Genomic DNA, 18,912 nt, shown 5'->3' with positions numbered 1-18,912 from the left:
TAATAGCTTTCTCAGGTGAAAAAAATAATAAATGGAAGGTCTCTTGTGGCTCAGCAGGTTAAGGATCCAGTTTTGTCAGTACAGTGGCTCAGGTGGCTGTTGTGGCACAGGTTCTAGCCCTGGCCCAGGAACTTTCACATGCCATGGGTGTGGCCAAAAAAATGTAAAGGAGGAGATTATCTCAAATATGCAATTTCCGTATAATGAACATAACAAATTTAAAGGAAAATTATCACATACACAGAAAAGAAAATGATCTTTTCTTGGAGGTGATGTGTGATGAGATGCTTCTAATATAGTGTATGGAAATATCAGTTGGGTTTGTGAGAAAATTAAGCACCTGAGTAGAAAAATGGAGAAAAGATATAAACTTACGATTTTGACAAAGAGAAATTTAAAAAAATGCAGAAAAGTGTCTATGCTTATTTGGAATCATAGAAATGTATCTTTAAGCAGTTTTAAGATACCATTTTATGTAGGTAAACATTATTAATATAATAAAGCTGATTTTCTAAATTATAATATCCACTGCCATTAAAAACAGCAGTGATTTTTACTAGTAGGTAAAAAGTATTAGTTTCAGGTAGCTCTGGGAATTACTGCCTTTTTGAAAACACTTTGGCACATCGGAGTAAGAGATTTTACTTACAGTGTTCCTTTCATGTCACAATTCTTCCTCAGGGTTTATCCTCAGGCTGTGTTCTGATAGAAACAAAAATGTTCGTTTTAGTGTTATGTATGAGAGCAAAAAAAATTGAATATCAACTTTTAGGGAAATTGCTGTATAAATTAGGAAGCTATTAAAATTGTAACTTTCAATACAATACAAAAATTTCAAAGATGTTATACAGGCAGACCTCATTTTATTGCTTTTAGCTTTATTGTGCTTTGCAGATAATGCATTTTTAATAAATCGAAGGTATGTGGCAGCCCTGTGTTGGGTAGGTCTGTTGGTGCTAGTTTTCTGACAGTGTTTGCTTACTTTGTGTTTCTGTGTCACACTTTGGTGATTCTTGCAATATTTCAAACCTGCCATAAGCAAAAAAGGTTACAACTCGTTGAAGCTCAGATGATGGTTAGCATTTTTTTTTTTAGAAATAAAGTGTTTTTAAATTAAATGTATGTACATTGTTTTTTTAGACATAATGCTGTTACACACTCCATAGACTACATTATGGTATGAACATAACTTATTTTCACTAGGAAACCAAAATTTGTGTGACTTGATTTATGGTGACATTGCTTTATTGAGGTGGCCTGGAACTGAACCTATAATATTTCTGAGGTCTGCTTGTATAGAAAGGGTTGATATACCTTTTTTTGTGGATAAATCAGACTAGTTTGTCATTTTTGTGGGCATAAAAATTATAAAATCAAAATAATTTTTTGTTATCTTAGTGTCTTTTTTCTCTTTGTGTCTCTTTCGTTTTCTATTTCTTTTGTATCTCTTTTTGTTCAACCTTCCTTGGATGTGATCATCATTATGAGGGAGTGTTTTCTAGTTTGTTATTAGCTTTCAAACATCAATTCAGCAAGTTTTAGCTGTGCTTAGAAGTTTTGGATGTGTTTCCATTCTTAGTATGGTAGAGAGGACAGATGCCAATATATAATTTCTTTCTGAGAAATAACAAGTTTAATAACTGTAATGCTCATGCATTCCCTAACTGTGATAAAATCTATTCTGGTGGAACCAAGAGTTTTCACATGTCATTGCTTTTTTTTTTTTACATAGGACTTAATTTTATTTGGGGCACATATTTGAAACCAGTTATCCTTAAAATAAGATTTGAAAGGAGATTGACATTTTAAAAAGTGAGAACTTTGTAGACAACTAGGTAAAATTGCGTTTGGTACAAAACATAAAAAAATATTTTAAAACTCAAAAGTGAGGAAAGTCTGTTGCCCGAACACATTTCCGCTTGAGTTAATTTGGTCCTTTCAACAAGAGGCTTTTTTTTTTTTTTTTTTTTTTTTTGTCTTTTTGCTATTTCTTGGGCCGCTCCCGCGGCATATGGAAGTTTCCAGGCTAGGGGTCTAGTCGGAGCTGTAGCCACAGGCCTACGCCAGAACCACAGCAACGCGGGATCCAGCCGAGTCTGCAACCTACACCACAGCTCACGGCAACGCCGGATCGTTAACCCACTGAGCAAGGGCAGGGACCGAACCCGCAACCTCATGGTTCCTAGTCAGATTCGTTAACCACTGCACCACGACGGGAACTCTCAACAAGAGGCTTTTTTAAAAGTAGTGAAGTATACTGGAATTTTATAGTCAGAGCACACTGGAAAAAAACAAGGCCCAAATAAGCCCTGAAATTAATCCTTTAGGTAATCTTATTTTTCTAACCAGAATCATGATGCACTTCCTAATGTGCAACACTGTATGCTATGTACGCCTGATCTGGAAGCCACTGCCTTGAGAATGAACTTGACTGTTTCATCTATATTATAGAATGCTTGTATGATGCCTGCAGAAGGGATCTAATAAATAACAGATGAATGAGGAAAGGGAATGAGGGACTGAATAAATAAAGACAAAAGACCAGAAATTAAATTTAAAAACTATCAAGAAAAATCAGGGACCAATTCTTGTCCTACTTACTTGAGATAAGATACTTCTTTTAGCCACGATTCGAATCTTAAGGGTCATTAGGGGTTGCGTGGGGAGGGGGTTGTTTCTTTTCTTTTTAGGGCTGCGCCTGTGGCATATGGAAGTTCCTGGGCCAGGAGTCAAATCAGAGCCACAGTTGGGGCCTACACCACAGCCACAGCAATATCGGATCTGAGATGAAACTGCAAACTATGCCTCAGCTTGTCGCAACACCAGATCCTTAACCCAGTGAGCGAGGCCAGGGATCAAACCTGCATCCCCACAGAGATAGCATTGGGTTAACCTACTAAGCCGTAACAGGAACTCCAAGATCATCAGTTTTAACTTGAATAAAGTCCTAAAAATATTAAATAAGAGTGAATTAGAAGTGTATTATTTGGAAAGTGTGGGAATAATTCTTAAAGTCATATTACATTTTGGAGATTTCTAATATATTTTGACTGGGTTATTGTTTAATGTGCACTTGGCTGGTTGGTTTAGATGGTTCTGGGGGGAAAGGTAGCTAATAAAATACCATTTTTTGGTTTGTTTGTTTTTGCTTTTTAGGGCCACACCTGTGACATATGGAAGTTCCCAGGCTAGGGATCTAATCGGAGCTCCAGCTGCCAGCCTACACCACAGCCACAGCAACACCGGATCTGAGCCACGTCTGCAGCCTACACTATAGCTCACAGCAATGCTGGATCCTTAACCCACTAAGTGAGACCAGTGATTGAACCCACAACCTCTGGTTTCTAGTCGGATTCACTTCTGCTGTGCCATGATGGGAACCCCTAAAGTACCTCTTTTTTTAATTTTTTATTTATTTTTTGTCTTTTTGCCATTTCTTGGGCCGCTCCCACGGCATATGGAGGTTCCCAGGCTAGGGGTTGTAGCCACCGGCCTACGCCAGAGCCACAGCAACTCGGGATCCGAGCTGCGTCTGCAACCTACACCACAGCTCACGGCAACACCGGATTGTTAACCCACTGAGCAGGGCAGGGATCGAACCTGCAACCTCATGGTTCCTAGTCTGATTCATTAACCACTGCGCCACGACGGGAACTCCCCCTAAAGTACCATTTTAAACTAAGATTTCTTCTAATAATATATTCCTTTCTTACATTAGTGAAAAAAAGAATTCAAATATTTTCTCTTTTTATCTTCCTACAACTGTTCTTCAGTTTCTGCTCTCTTTTTTTTCAAAATGAAGTTTATGGTCGTCTCTTTCATTTTTGCTACCAATTTTAATTAAATATCTCATTTGTCTCTTAAAAATTCTAAGTAATAGCGATACTAAGTTATATGGTTTTATTTAGGAAGCTGCATTATGTGATTGTGTTTTGAACATTCAGCCCTTTTACTTAGAGAACATAAAATGTAGAGAAACAATTCAGATATTTTCCAGGAAGTATGATGTTTATAGAGGTTCAGCCATATTTTCAGGGAATGGTCTCTAACTCCCTGTATTTTCAAGATTTGCCTACTTGTTTGGAAGAACATAAGCAAATACGAATATAATAGCACACGGTTGTATGAACCCCAAGAAAGTTGTCTATAGTTTTAAACAGTTGGTAACTTATTTTTATGAAAATTCTATAATGCAAGCTGGGAGAGCCTGATATTATGGAAGTAACACTCTGTCCTCTGAAGAATCTTCTTCCAACACAAACCTTTTGTATACCTGGGTGAGTTAGCATGCTAACTTGGAGCAAGCACAATGAGAAGCATCTTCTCAGAAAAAAAAAGTAAAAGCTTTGTTTTCCTTTCTTTAAGTAATTATATCAATTATTCTAATAATCTCTAAATATATTTTCTTTGAAATAGTTTATAGAAATTTTCTGGCCCCCATATTATTATTCTACCTCTCGTTTGCAGGATAGAAACCTAAGGGACTGATGTTATCATTGATGAAACAGTTTCAGGAATAGGAGTCATGCTCATAAAAATACTTTATATTTTGCATTTTGCATGTTATTTGGGCATGGCGATTGGTTGTAATATCAAAGTCAATCCACGAAAATACCAGCCTGTTCTGCCTGCCCTTTATCTCTACCACATATACACAGTCTCTTTCTTATTACTAAACTTCTTGAATGTTTTTAGAGGTAAAAAGCATACCATTGAGAATGAATCCAATTACACATGAAAACAAGATCCCTCCTCTACTGACATGACCACATGACTTTGTCAGCCTCACAGGGTATCTATAAACTCATTAGTTTGCTAATTGTGTACATTGTGTCAAGACAGTGCTCCTGGGTTTTGAATATACAAACAGGAACAAAGCATGATTTTTTGCCCTTTAAGAGCTTGACTAAGAAGGGGTAATACTTGTATAAATAGATAATAATTCACAATGGCATAGTTCTGTGAGCACCTAAAACATAGCGCAGCTACTTTTACTTGGGGATATTCAAAGAAGTCTTGCTTAAGGATCATTGAGTTGGATTTTGAACAACAGCCAAGAGTTTTCTGTAAGTAGATGGTGGTAGAGGGAGAATCCAGGTGGAGGAAATGGGTTTTCTTCTACTTGGAACTGAGGGATTTACAGAATAGCCGGTTTGTATGAGACTTCGCTTGGCCTAGAGTTGTGAAGTATGGAAATATGATAATAATAAATGCTGAAGGACCCTCAAATCCAGGCAGTACAATGCCATAGTAGTTGGACTGCTGGAGTTAGAACCTCATTTCTGGCTGCCTGTTTACTGCTTGTCCTTGGGTAACACTTCCTCTCTCTCTAAGACTCAGTTTCCTCTTTCTAAAATGGGGATAGTGGTAGAACTTTTCCCGTAGGATTTCTTTGAGAATTAAATGACGCTATTCATTGTGAAGCACTTAGCCTGACACCTCTTACATGCTCTTAGTATATGTGCTGTTTTAGAAAAGTTATTCAAAGCTAAGGATAAGTTTTTAAGTTAGGGTGTAGAATTTTTAAATGTTTTAAATGTAAGTTAGGGTGTAGAATTTAAAAGAATGCAGGAAATAGAACCAAAGTCAGGAAAACCAAGAAAAAGTTTTTGTAATAATAAAGGAATGATATGTACTGTGGGATACATCAGCTGAAATTACCTTATTAAAATATATTGTTTGAGGGGGTGGGGGATGTACTAAGGGTTTGGGATGGACATGCAGTCAAATTTGCTTGTGATGATTATTGTACACCTATAAATGTAATAATGTTCATTAATAAAAATAAAATAAAATAAAATGTATTGTTTGGGGGAGTTCCTGTCATGGTGCAGTGGAAACGAATCCAACTAGGAACCACGAGGCTGCAGGTTCAATCCCTGGCCTCGCTCAGTGGGTTACGGATCTGGTGTTGCTGTGAGCTGTGGTGTAGGTTGCAGACGCGGCTTGGATCTGGCATTGCTGTGGCTGTGGCATAGGCCGGCAGCTACAGCTCCAATTAGACCCCTAGCCCGGGAACCTTCATATGCCACAGGTGCGGCCCTAAAAAGACAAAATTAATTAATTAGTTAAAATATATTGTTTGATTTGTCACTTTGAATATAATAGTTTCCTAATATAGTAGTTTTTTGCAGACCAAATGCTCTTCTAAGCCATTCTTTTCATGGATTGTAGCTTAAAATGATGAAATAAACATGGTCATTAAAACCTGTGACTTCATTTGTCTGCATTGAGAAACAAATGAAGTTCAAATTTCAGTTATTGTAAATTTTTAAAAGGTTATAAAAATTTTTTATCATAAAATTCCAATGGTCTGTTCTAGACCGTAGGCCCAAATAGCTGCCTGTTTGTGTTAGTAGCCAGAGTGCCCTGTTTTTCTTTCTGATTCTTGTTAGAATGTCCTTTATGACGTGCTAATAATACTAAGTTGAAATGTCAGTAATTTTAATGTAGAGATGGGCAGGATATTAAAAGATTCCCTTTGCTTGAAATTGCTTTGATCTTTGCATTATGTTGATGTTTTATTGGCTATAATTGGAATTAGCATTAACCATGAAAAGATAAAAGAAACTTTTAAAGGTAAAAAATTGCAGCATTTAAGAGTAGGCAGTTGTCGTATTGGGATAAGCATTTAACTTTGCATATCTATTAGCTATGTATAAAATTCAGCTGAATAACTGAATTTTTTAAAAAGTGTAGAATGGTTTTAGAACTAAACAGTTCACCTACTATTGTAACATGATCTAAATGAGTCTACTGCAAAAGATCTAAGAAAAACCATCCGAATAATGTGAGAGCTCTTTCACATCCCTAAATGTAACAAGGTAGAACCAGTCTTGATTATTCAGGAACCAGTTATCTGGTTTAGATGTAAAATTAAGTAAATATCCCCTTGTCATTTTTTGTAGTAGATTAATCTCCACCCCTTATAACTTTAATTTACAAATTATATTTTGCTAAGAAAGTCTCATTTTTAGTGACTTTGTTTCCACTGAGTAGCCTCGATTTAATCCATGTCTTCAAAAATTCTCTTTAGTCCCCCAGGTTCTTCAAAGCTGTACAGCGTTCATTGAGAGATATGGGATCGTGGATGGAATATATCGTCTCTCTGGCGTTGCCTCCAATATCCAGAGATTACGGTAAAACCCTAACATGGCATTTTCTTTTTCATCTCTACTGTAATTCATTAAAATGAAACGGCTTCAAAATTAAGTTAGTTATATTGATAACCATAATTTTCAGTAAGATTAGATGAAGTAGGAAATAATAATCCGTATTATTCTCTATTTTTCTAAATGCCATTTCTTCACCGTAGTATCAGAAAACAGTGTTCCCTAATCTCTTCAATGCTTGTATTATCTCTTTACAATATTTCAAAATTTTAAAAAATTGAATTTGAACCTATAACCATAAGAGATGAAAATTTGCGTCACAGTAGAATTATTCTTTAAAGTGGATGAAAGTGATTCTAACCTCCTTTCACCCCAGTACCCCAGTTCGGTCGTGTATGCTCAAGTGCGCATGTGTTAACATATTACACATCCATATTCCACACCAGTGAGAAAGTTTTATTTTTGCTTAGATTCTAACCTATTCTTAATATGTTATCCTTTATTTTTCACTGTGGTACAGGGTAATTGCCATTATTCCATAAGGATTTTAATAGTGTAACTTGACCAGAGTTGTCTCTATTTTTAGGAATACATGTTTAGAAAATGCTTACATTGATTCTTATACTAAAGACAGTTCCAGTCTTTAGTTTCAGATGCAGCAAATCTCATATTCAGATTGTCCACATACATTAATCCTCTAGGATGATAAGTAGTCCTGACGTCTTTTGATTAATATTAATTAATCTCCTGAAGAGTGAACTTAATCAGTGTTCTGAGCACAATTCTTATTTCACTCACTTTAATGGTGTAGGTTTTACTTTCCATTAAAGTTTGGTATTGGCTAGGAATGGCTTTGTATTGTTTTTGTCTTCCTTATCCTTCTTCAATAAAGTGGTCCTGATTTGTACTTCTTGTGTCTGAGGAATTTTGGTTGTTCATGGACCAGCTGCTACTCAACTCTACTTTTGGCAATTAAAATTGCCAAAATATTGGGTGTTTAAACCAATAGAATTAGAAGTCCTGTTTTCAGATCTGTGTGATGAGAGTTGTTCTTTCACGTATCGTTTCAGAGATTTCTGTCTATTTTAATATTAAAGATGTGCCCTTAATTTCCATTTAGAAAAATATTTGTCTCATGATCAGATGTATGATTACTCCTAAAGTCCAAATAACATAACTTCTATGAAATATAGTCGTTTGAAGAAAATAATTAACTCACTGAGGTAGAGGTTAATACTTTGGGCATTTTCTTTCTATTTTATAGTCATATTTGCTTTTCTTTTAAAAAATAATTTTTTTTTGTCTCCCATCTATCTTTGTTAGCCATGAATTTGACTCGGAACATGTTCCCGACCTGACAAAAGAACCCTATGTTCAAGACATCCATTCTGTGGGCTCCCTGTGTAAGCTGTATTTCCGAGAGCTCCCAAACCCTTTGCTCACTTACCAGCTTTATGAGAAATTTTCTGTGAGTACGAGGCACTTTTAAATCAATTTCTGTGGAGTTCCCATTGTGGCTCAGCGGTAATGAACCTGACTAGTCCATGAAGATTCTGGTTTGATCTCTAGCCTCGCTCAGTGGGTTAAAGATCCAGTGTTGCTGTGCACTGTGGTATAGGTTGCAGGTGTGGCTTGGATCTTGCATTGCTGAGGCTGTGGTGCAGGCCAGCAGCTGCAGCTCCAGTTCAACCCCTAGCCCAGGAACTTCCATATGCCACAGGTCTAAAAGGAAGGAAAAAAAAAAAAAAATCAAGTTCTGTTTGAAGTTTTGCTATGGTTTTGTTCAAAACTTATATAAAGATTGTTTTGATTATATAAGAAATAATCCTATGAGTAAAAGGCTTCTTTACGGAAAATGAAAATCACTGCTGATTAGTCCATAGTCTTCACTGTATTCACATATTTATTCTTTCAGTTTCTGACTTAGAGCCATGAATCTTATAACCTTTGATACTGGTTATCCTAAAGTTTTAAAAATACTATCTTATAATAGATTTCAGTGTCTACTTGGTGGAAACAAAGTTTACTTCCTCAATAGTACATTGTTTCCTCATCCTTCAGCATCAAAGAGTAAAGCCAGTTAATCTCAAAGTGAAACTGAGTTGTAAGTGAAGCACTTCACTTTCTACCAACAAAGCCTACTAGTTTATCTTGCATTGTGATTGTCCTAGGATGCTGTTTCAGCAGCAACAGATGAAGAAAGGCTGATAAAAATTCATGATGTCATCCAGCAGCTCCCCCCTCCGCACTACAGGTAAAACCACATGCTGTAAAATATACCATCCAGAATTTTAAGTCATTTGTGTAAAAGTGGGTTCCTGGGGTTTCTAACTCTTAAATTTCCTTGGAGTTCTAACTAATTAAACTTCCATTTTTCCATACATTTATACCTGTCTTTGTATCCCCAGGGTCTGGCACAGGACTTAGTACCCAATAGTCACTTTATAAGTCTTGGCTGAATAAATAAGCAAATGATTGACTGGACCTGTTTGTTTGGTTTTTGAGATACTGAGAAATTGCTGATGGTATTAGGTGTATGACCACAGGTTTGAATATTTTGTGAATTACTCATGTCCAGAATATAGACACAGATTTGGGTGCTTATTTGCTGAATTACCCAGAGGATGACCCTTAAGGAATCTTCACTTTTTTAGGTTCTTTTTTCTTCTTGCTGCTCACTCTGGTTGATTTCCACTGCTTTGTCTTCCAGCTCACTAATCCATTCTTCTGCCTCGTCTGGTCTGTTATTGAATCCCTCCCTCTCGTGATTTGGTTAGATTGGTTTATTTTCAGCTCTGTAACTTCTGTTTGGAACTTTCTTAGATTTTCCTCTTTGTTGAAGATCTCTCTGTGTTCCTTCCTTCTTTCCGTGAACACCTTTATGACCATTATTTTGAACTCTTTTATCAGTTAGATTGCTCATCTCTAGTTCATTCTTTTTTCTGAGATTTTGTCTTATTCTTTTATTTGAAATATAATCCTTTTTCTCTTCATCTTATCCGACCCTCTGTATATGTTTCTGTATATTAGTGGAAACAGCTGTCTCTCCCAGTCTTGGAGGAGCAGCCACTGGGAGATTTGAGGCTGAGGTGGAGGTTGGCCTGTTGTCTTTGTAGTACTCTGGGGGTGGCAGCCTTAAAAGATCCATCTGTCTGATTGTTTCTGTGATTGTTTCAGTGCCATAGGGCTCAGAAACACAAGCCCCCCCCCCCACTTCCGTCCCCAGCACCAGGCATTTAAAGGTGTGCATGCTCTTTTCAGATCCAGTAGGGGGTGTTGGAGGCGCAGAGCTTGAGGGGCAGGGGTAGCCCTGTGTTTGTCATACCCTGTGGGGGTCCTGGCACAGCTGCAGCTTTCCTCTTTTCTCCATCTCAGTGTGGCTCTCCCATCCTCTTTTTTGTTCTTTTTGTAGGAGGGCTGTTCTGCTAGTCTTCATGTCGTTTTTTGGAGACGTCATTCTCTGTGTATATGTAGTTGTAGCTTTGGTGTATCCATGGAAGAGATGAGCTTAGGCTCTTCCTTCACTGACATTTTGAGCACTACCTTTTGTTGCTACTTTTTAAAACCCAGTTTAATTTGTATGTTGGTTTAGAGTCTTAGAAATATTTTTGCTTATATCTGAAAAGACAGAATAAAATCGAGGATGACTACCATTTAGTGAGAGAAAGAAAACAGCATAAACTGTGGATTGATTATAAAGAAGCAAAAGATAAAATTTTTTAATTTCAGTTATTAACAAGAAATTAAATCCCATAGATGTTTTAGTAATTCACAAATTAAGTAATTTAGTGGTGATTTTTTCAAAATGATATTATTCGTATATATTTTTTTAAAAATCAGCACTAATTTGCCACTAAATTAGCACTAAAAATTTTAATCAACATTAAGAAATCAACACTTTTTTTAGTCAACACTTTAGCTATAAATGCATAGTAGTCAAGAGCCAGGAGGTAACTGAGCATTGACTCTTCCTATTACTGTAGCCTGTTTTAAGAGGAATGTGAGGACAGCAAAGTGGTCTTAAGGACCCACTGAAGAGTGAAAAAACCCTTTAAAGAGCTTTTGTGAGGCAAGCTCAAGAAATAGATATTTAGCACTGAAAAGAAGACTGAGAAGGCAATTCGGTTCAACACACAGTTATTAAAGAATATTTTTAAGAGGAACAAGGACTTAACTTATAGAAAAAAAAGAAACCTACTTCAGTACAAAGAATTGGCTTTGGTTTAGATAGACCCAAGTTTGATTTTTCCCCCTTTATCCCCTCCTAGCTATGTGACTTCTCCAAGCATCAATCTCCATATCTGTGAAAAGAATGCTAATAGTACCTTCTGAAGGGGATGTTTTTAATGTTAAAATGAGATCAGATGTGTAAATGAGTCTGACCCTTAACTGTTTTTTTAGTATAAAGCATAATAAAATATATGATTAGGTTTAAGCCAAGACTTCTTGGTAGTTTTATGTGTGGTACCCTGTAAATATATCTTTTCTCTGTAAATTAAAGTCATCTATTTAACTTCTGTACATAGTTGTAAAGAGTCAAATAGTTATGCAAAGCTAACAGCAGGAAACAGCAGTGTTCTGCTCACCTCCCCATTCTAATTTCTCTTTCCTGGAGGTTATTTTTCTCTACTTTCTTCTGGAGTTTACTCCCTATTTCTAAGTAGCATGTTTATATTTTTATTTCCTGATTTTTCGGTTTTTTTTTAAAATAAAAAAACTTTTATTATAGCTGATTTACATTGTTCTGTCAATTTCTGCTCTACAGCAAAGCGACCCAGTCATACATCTATATACACTCTTTATTATATTATCTTTCATCATGTACCATTGCAAGTAATTGGACATAGTTTCCTGTGCTATACAGCAAGACCTCATTGCCTATCCATTCTTAATGTAACAGTTTGCATGTATTAACCCCAAACTCCCAGTCAGTCCCACCCCTTCCCCCTCCGCCTTGGCAACCACAAGTCTGCCGTCCATGTCTGTGAGTCTGTTTCTGTTCTGTAGATAGGTTCATCTGTGCCATATTTTAGATTCCACATGTAAATGATACCATATGGTATCTGTCCTTCTCTTTCTGACTTACTTCACTTAGTATGAGACTGTCTAGTTCCATCCATGTTGCTGCAAATGGCATTATTTTGTTTTTTGGTAGCTAGTAGTATTCCATTGTGTATGTACCACAGCTTCTTAATCCATTCATCTGTCAGTGGACATTTAGGTTGTCTCCATGTCTTGACTAATAGTGATGCAGTGAACATAGGCGTGCATGTATCTTTTTGAATTGTAGATTTGTCTGGATAGATGCCCAGGAATGGGATTGCTGGATCAAATGGTAGTTCTGTATTTAGTTTTCTGAGGAATCTCCATACTGTTTTCCATGGTGGCTGGACCAATTTACATTCCCCCCCCCCCCGCCCCCCGCCGGCAGTGCAGGAGGGTCCTCTTTTCTCCACACCTTTCCAACATTTGTTATTTGTAGTCTTATTAATGATGGCCATTCTGACTGGTGAGAGGTGGTACCTCATTGTAGCTTTGATTAGCATTTCTCTAATAATTAGCGATATTGAGCATTTTTTCATGGGCCTGTTGGCCATTCTTATATCTTCTTTGGAGAAATGTCTATTTAGGTCTTCTGCCCATTTTTCAGTTGGGTTGTTTGTTTTTTTGCTGTCGAGTTGTATGCGATTTTTCATTTTTAGATATTACTTTTTGCCAAATGAAGATTTAGCTGTAACTCCCCTCCCTCAATACTACACTAACAAATGGCACCTTCTCTCATCTCCATAATCTAGTTGTATCAGCATTTGTGACTCAGTCAGTATTCTTTCTACATTGTTATAACTATGTAACTATTATTCACAGCTGAATCTAACAGTATATTAGAATTTTATTTCCTTTTTGAGTAACTTTGTGTTTTCATGGAGTGATTGCCTTTTTTGGTTTGCTGAGTTTCTGTTTATCGCTAGTTGGTCCCCTAACTCCCTAACGGAACAGTAGATATTCTTTCAGTTGTGTTTAAACATATCAAACAAGCTTTTAAAAGAAATGTTTTCCCATCAAAACACCTGTCTGGTGCCTTCCATCCCATTCCTCCACTCTCCTCCACTAGAGGTCGATTGCTCTCTAGATCTCCACTCGGCTTCAACCCTTCACCCTCCTCCTGGAGAGTCCCTCCATCACCATCACCTCCTTCACGAGTTAGATGCACCTCTTCTGGGTCTCTTGCAGTCGTCTCATGTTTTACTGCCTGCTTTTGTAGTGTATGTCTTCTGTAGCCTTCTGAGAAAAGGTATATGAGAGGTAAATGTTCTGAGACTTCGATATGGAAATGCTCTTATTTTGCTTGTGCCTGTGACTGATAGTTGGCTATAAAATTTTAGACTGTAAATATTTTTCCATAATTTTGATGGCATTACACCATTGGCATCTAAGCAAAAAGGCTGCAGCAAAGTCTCAGACTATATAGAAAGAGAGATAATATGTGTGTGTGTATATATATATATGAAATATGTACATACATATGTGTGTATACATATATGTGTATATTTCTCATAAAGTATAAATGTCTTCTAATAGTTAATAAAACAATCTCCTGTTTGTTTTATTTCTGTCTTATATTTATCTCTTCCTGTGTAGTACATTTATACCATCTACTATATAATGTCTGCATGTTATAGACATTATAATGTAGGACGTCTGGAGCCAGTGGGCCTCTATGTGACCTCTTGACCTTGGGCAAGTTTCTTTGCATCCATTGGACTCAGTTTCATTTGTAAAATAGAAATAATAGTACTTTTCTCATAAAATTGTTGTGAATATTAAAAATACTCAAAGCAAGGCCTGTCAAATAATTACTGTTTATATGAATTAATTACCATTGCTGTTATTGTTATTAACTGTTATGTATCTCTATGTTTTTACTTTGTGTTTTATTTCTACACACACACAAACATAAATGTGTGTATATATATGCTTATACATAAACATATATATTATATTGATACATGTAGTTTTTCTACTATATTATGTTTATCTAGCCTATACTTCTCCTACCATATTGTATATTTTCCTTTATTATATAGATATTTCTTAATAATGTATAGCTATTTCCCAAAGAAATAACATGTATATCTCCTTTGCTATTTATTGAATCTTCCCTCTTGAGCATTATGTAGATCTTACTGCTATATATTATATATTGTGCATATATCCTGTAATATGTTTTTTTATATAAACTAGATTGCCTACTTTATATATGACCCCTCTAAAACATAAGCTCCTTGAGGTCGGGAATTCAGTTTTATCACTGTATTCTCAGAACATTGCACATAGTAAATATGCAGTTATATATTGCACATGCATTTTACATACTTTGTACACTATATTTTATAGATTCTGATATATGTATGTGAAGTATGTATATCATAATATTGTCCCCTTTTCTCCTAATGTGCATTATATCACCTACCATGTATGCCCACCTGTTTCATCTGTATTTAGTGTATATATATCTTCTACTCTGTTACATATCCTCTGTGTCATCTGCCTCCTATGGAATGTATTTTTATAGCCTAGTTTCTGCATAGTTTGTGTAACTCCTACTTCATAAATCTTTATTGATTCAGACTTCTTAAGATTTTAACATTCACATTTTCTAATTCCTTAAATGTTCCTGAAAAGCATGATTTTTAATAGTATTCTTTCATGCGGATGGGTCATATGTTCTATCACCTTTCCTCTAATTTGCCTATTCAATCTATATATATATGGTGGGAGTTTTTCCCTCCAGATTGGAACATTACTATGAGGACCATCCATTTACCTGAATCTTTTGGGGAATCTAGATTATTTTTTTAGGGTAAAAATCTGACAGTGGAATTCTTGGAAATCAAAAGCTATTAAAGTTTCTTTCCAGCATAAAGCAACTTTCAAACTGTAATCCGTGAAAGTGTGTGCAATTCATCCTCTGCTAAATATGAAATGCTCATTTCATGGTACTCTAAAATTCTCCTTAGGCTTTTAAAAAATCTTTACAATTGGATATGTGAATCAAATGGTATCTTTTGTTGGTTTAACTTGAATTTCTTGTAAAATGCATTTCTAAAGTGCTTTAATCTTTTATTTTATTGACGTATAGTTGACTTACAATGTTGTATTAATTTCTACTGTACAGCAAAGTGATTCATACACGCATGCATTCTTTTTCATATTCTTTTCCATTAAGATTTAGCGTTTATCACAGGATATTGAATGTAATTCTCTACGGTATATAGTAGGACCTTGTGGTTTATCCATTTATTATATAATATTATATTTTAAGTGGATAACCCCAAACTACCACTTCATCCCATCCCTACTCCCCACCCTTGGCAATCGCAAGTCCATTCTCAGGGTCTGTGAGTGAGTCTGTTTCTGTTCTATAGATAGGTTCATCTGTGCCATATTATAGATTCCACATGTAAATGATACCATGTGGTATTTGTCTTTCTCTGTATAACTCACTTCACATAGTGCGATAATCTCTAGTTGCATCCATGCTGCTGCAAATGGCATTATTTCATTCTGTCTATGGCTGAGCAGTATTCCATTATACATACACACAATCTTCTTTACCCATTCATCTGTCAACAGACATTTAGGTTGTTTCCATGTCTTGGCTATTGGGAATAGTGCTTCTATGAACATAGAGGTTGAAGTGCTCTAATCTTCTTCTACTCCTACCACTGCAAGTAGTAAAATTTTACATTGTTTTCTAAATACATTTCTCAAGCTTTCCAGCTGTGCATTGTCTTCAGGCCAGTCTCCCTGCTTTATCTGTCTTTCCTTATTTAAGTTGCGTATAAGAGGGACCAAGAATTATCGGTTTTGGTTTTTGTTGTTGTTGTTGTTGCTTGAGTTTTGGGGGTTTTATTTCTGCCATAGAGTATCTGTAGTGATACTGTTGATGAGCAGAGACTTTGAAGCCAAGCTGACCTGGTTTAGTGTCCCAGCACTGCTTGTGTGTAGCCTGGGCAAACCTTGGCTTTCTCCTCCATAAAATGGGGGATGGTAACCCTATGGTTGTGAAGTCTGTTGTGAGAATTAGGTGAGATTCCCTGTAAAGGCTTTTGGAACAGTATTTCGAGCTATCTTCCTTTCTTCTCAAGTTCATGTCAGCGTCATCTGAATCTTGAAAGGCCATGTATTGACCACAATGTAACTCTCATTATTATTTCAAATCATAGTCTTAAACTTCTGTCTTCTATTTATTGTCTTCAATAGTTTTAATCCATATAAAGTAGGGACACTTTGAAAGATACGATAACTGATAGATAATACCTCTGTGTTTATCTGACTTAATTACATTTAAGCTGATCGTGCTTTTTTCCCAAAATACTCTGTCCTATTGTTTAATATCTCTCCATATAAAAAATTGTTGAAATAAATCACACTTAGAACATATAAGATAAATCAGGATAGTGGAATTCGGAGTAAGCTTTCTATTCCAAGAGCACATGATTTGCTCAGATATTCTCCCTCTTGGTGTCTTTTGGAATTTTCCTTTTAACTCTTTAGGTTTGTGAAATACTGTTTTCTTTAATAGAAGAATCCTTTCCTTTTGACATCTCTGCTGCAAATAGAATAGCCTAACTTCACAGTATCATTTGTCTAGAAACAACCTTTTGTGGAGGATTCACTTCCCTGGTGTCCTGGAAACTAGATGTCTAACAGCCTGGAACAAATATTCCTAAAGGTTTCTTTAAAAACTAAGACTGTTTTTTTGTTTGGTTGGTTTTTTATTTGTTTTGCTTTGTTTCTTTTTTGAGCAGTCCTGTCAGAAACTTTTGTGTCTTACCGCATCTGCCTTAGACTTTTTTTTTCCTTAGTATCCTGTAGATGTAATTACCGTATGTAAAATATAGAATTCATAATATTCGGACAGTTCTATAGTAGTAATAATATCTAAAACTAATAAGCAGCAGAAAATTTTGCTGGGGTTTATATGGTCTCTTTTTCCATTTTGACATTGAAAACAAAATTAATTAGAGGTTTATTCTCTATACTGCTCCATAACGTTTCTTTTTGTTAATATGTTGTGTTTTATTTTTCAGAACACTGGAGTTCCTAATGAGACACTTGTCTCTTCTAGCTGACTATTGTTCCATCACAAATATGCATGCAAAAAACCTAGCAATTGTTTGGGCTCCAAACCTGCTAAGGTAAGTTGCATTTGAATTATGACCTGAAGTAGGAGCAGTCATCTTAAATACAAGTCTAATTCATCAGTATTCCTTCAGGAAATTTTTTAAAAGTAAAACTAATCTGTTGTTTTTATGAGCATTTTCTTAAAACAAGCAATTGGGGTTTAGCCAAGGCACTGTAAAAGAGTGATTTCTTCCCCTGGTTTGTCTGTGATTTACACATAAATAGGTTGCTCTTTAAGACTGATGTTTTTCAGACCCTCTGATGGTAGTGTTGTTTACCTTTACAGATCAAAACAGATAGAATCTGCCTGCTTCAGTGGAACAGCAGCTTTCATGGAAGTGAGAATTCAGTCTGTGGTTGTTGAGTTCATTCTCAATCATGTTGACGTGCTCTTCAGTGGGAAAATCAGTGCTGTCATTCAGGAGGGGGCAGGTATGGCTCCAACAGATGTCGTTTACTACCAGGAACATGTATTAAAACTTCTGGAGTTCCTGTCGTGGAGCAGCGGAAACAAATCCAACTAGGAACCATGAGGTTGCGGGTTCGATCCATGGCCTCGCTCCGTGGGTTAAGGATCCAGTGTTGCCATGAGCTGTGGTGTAGGTCACAGATGCAGCTCAGATCCCGAGTTGCTGTGGCTCTGGCGTAGGCCGGCAGCTACGGCTCCGATTAGACCCCTAGTCTGGGAACCTCCATATGCCATGGGTGCGGCCCTAAAAGGATAAGCAACAACAACAAAAAAAAACTTTTAAGAGATTGGGAAACGGTGATTCTTTTAAGAGATTGGGAAACTTTTAAGAGATTGGGAAACTGTGATTCCTCAATTTAATAAATGGGCCTTTGGTAGATAGAGTGTAACCAACTTATATCTGTTTACTCTAATGCACTATTTAATAGTTATTTTATGCATTTTTAATGAATACTAAATATTAGACCTATTACGATCTAAGTTCAGGGTACATTAGAAAAAGCGTATCATGTCACCTACCACTGATATATGTAAAGGTACAATATAGAGCTGCAGAAGAAAAATTCCTTCTGAAACTAAAAATGCATGAGTGATACTAGGCCTTGCCTGCTATCTTTTAAGAAAGGAAAATAGTTAAATGACTTCAGGAAATACATATACATATATGTATATCCTTTTAATAACCTGGTATGTCATCTTCTATTCCTCACTTAGTATAAGGCTCTATTACTTTTGCCATTTAAAAAACGTTTCTTTTTTTTTTTGCCTTTTCTAGAGCTGCACTCACAGCATATGGAGGTTCCCAGACTAGGGGTCTAATCAGAGCTGTAGCCCATGGTCTACACCAGAGCCACAGCAACGCCAGATCCAAGCCGCATCTGTGACCTACACCACAGCTCACGGCAATGCGGGATCCTTAACCTACTGAGCGAGGCCAGGGATTGAATCCACAACTTCATGGTTCCTAGTCGGATTCGTTAAACACTGAGCCATGATGGGAACTCCCATTTTAAAAACTTAAGAAAATTAAAACAATACAGAAAGGTAGGCAGATGGGTGGACAGATAACCAGATTGTTATACACTCACTCACACATTTATATTTTTCTCCTGAATTGTAAAGTTTGACTATTTCAGTGGTTTT

At 36.3% G+C, this 18,912-nt stretch overlaps 1 protein-coding gene across 14 annotated transcripts in view; it reads left to right on the top strand.

The window, feature by feature from the left end:
* Window positions 1–18,912, top strand: part of ARHGAP32 (Rho GTPase activating protein 32) — a 274,553-nt gene that overhangs the window by 238,109 nt on the left and 17,532 nt on the right. For all 14 annotated transcript variants that reach the window (XM_084976599.1, XM_021063134.2, XM_084976601.1 and 11 more), the window contains 5 exons: window positions 7,037–7,139; window positions 8,436–8,580; window positions 9,284–9,366; window positions 17,207–17,314; window positions 17,587–17,732. In XM_084976599.1, the coding sequence (XP_084832725.1) occupies window positions 7,037–7,139; window positions 8,436–8,580; window positions 9,284–9,366; window positions 17,207–17,314; window positions 17,587–17,732 (585 nt within the window). The remainder of the gene's footprint in view (window positions 1–7,036; window positions 7,140–8,435; window positions 8,581–9,283; window positions 9,367–17,206; window positions 17,315–17,586; window positions 17,733–18,912) is intronic.

This window comes from Sus scrofa, chromosome 9 (assembly GCF_054392235.1).
Source record: "Sus scrofa isolate SSC_HxYL_T2T_F1_AM1 chromosome 9, Sscrofa_HxYL_maternal_Yorkshire_Landrace_v2.0, whole genome shotgun sequence".
NCBI classification, from domain to species: Eukaryota; Metazoa; Chordata; class Mammalia; order Artiodactyla; family Suidae; genus Sus; species Sus scrofa.
Note: the sequence above shows the minus strand (reverse complement) of the source record. Positions and strands in the feature narration are given on the sequence as shown.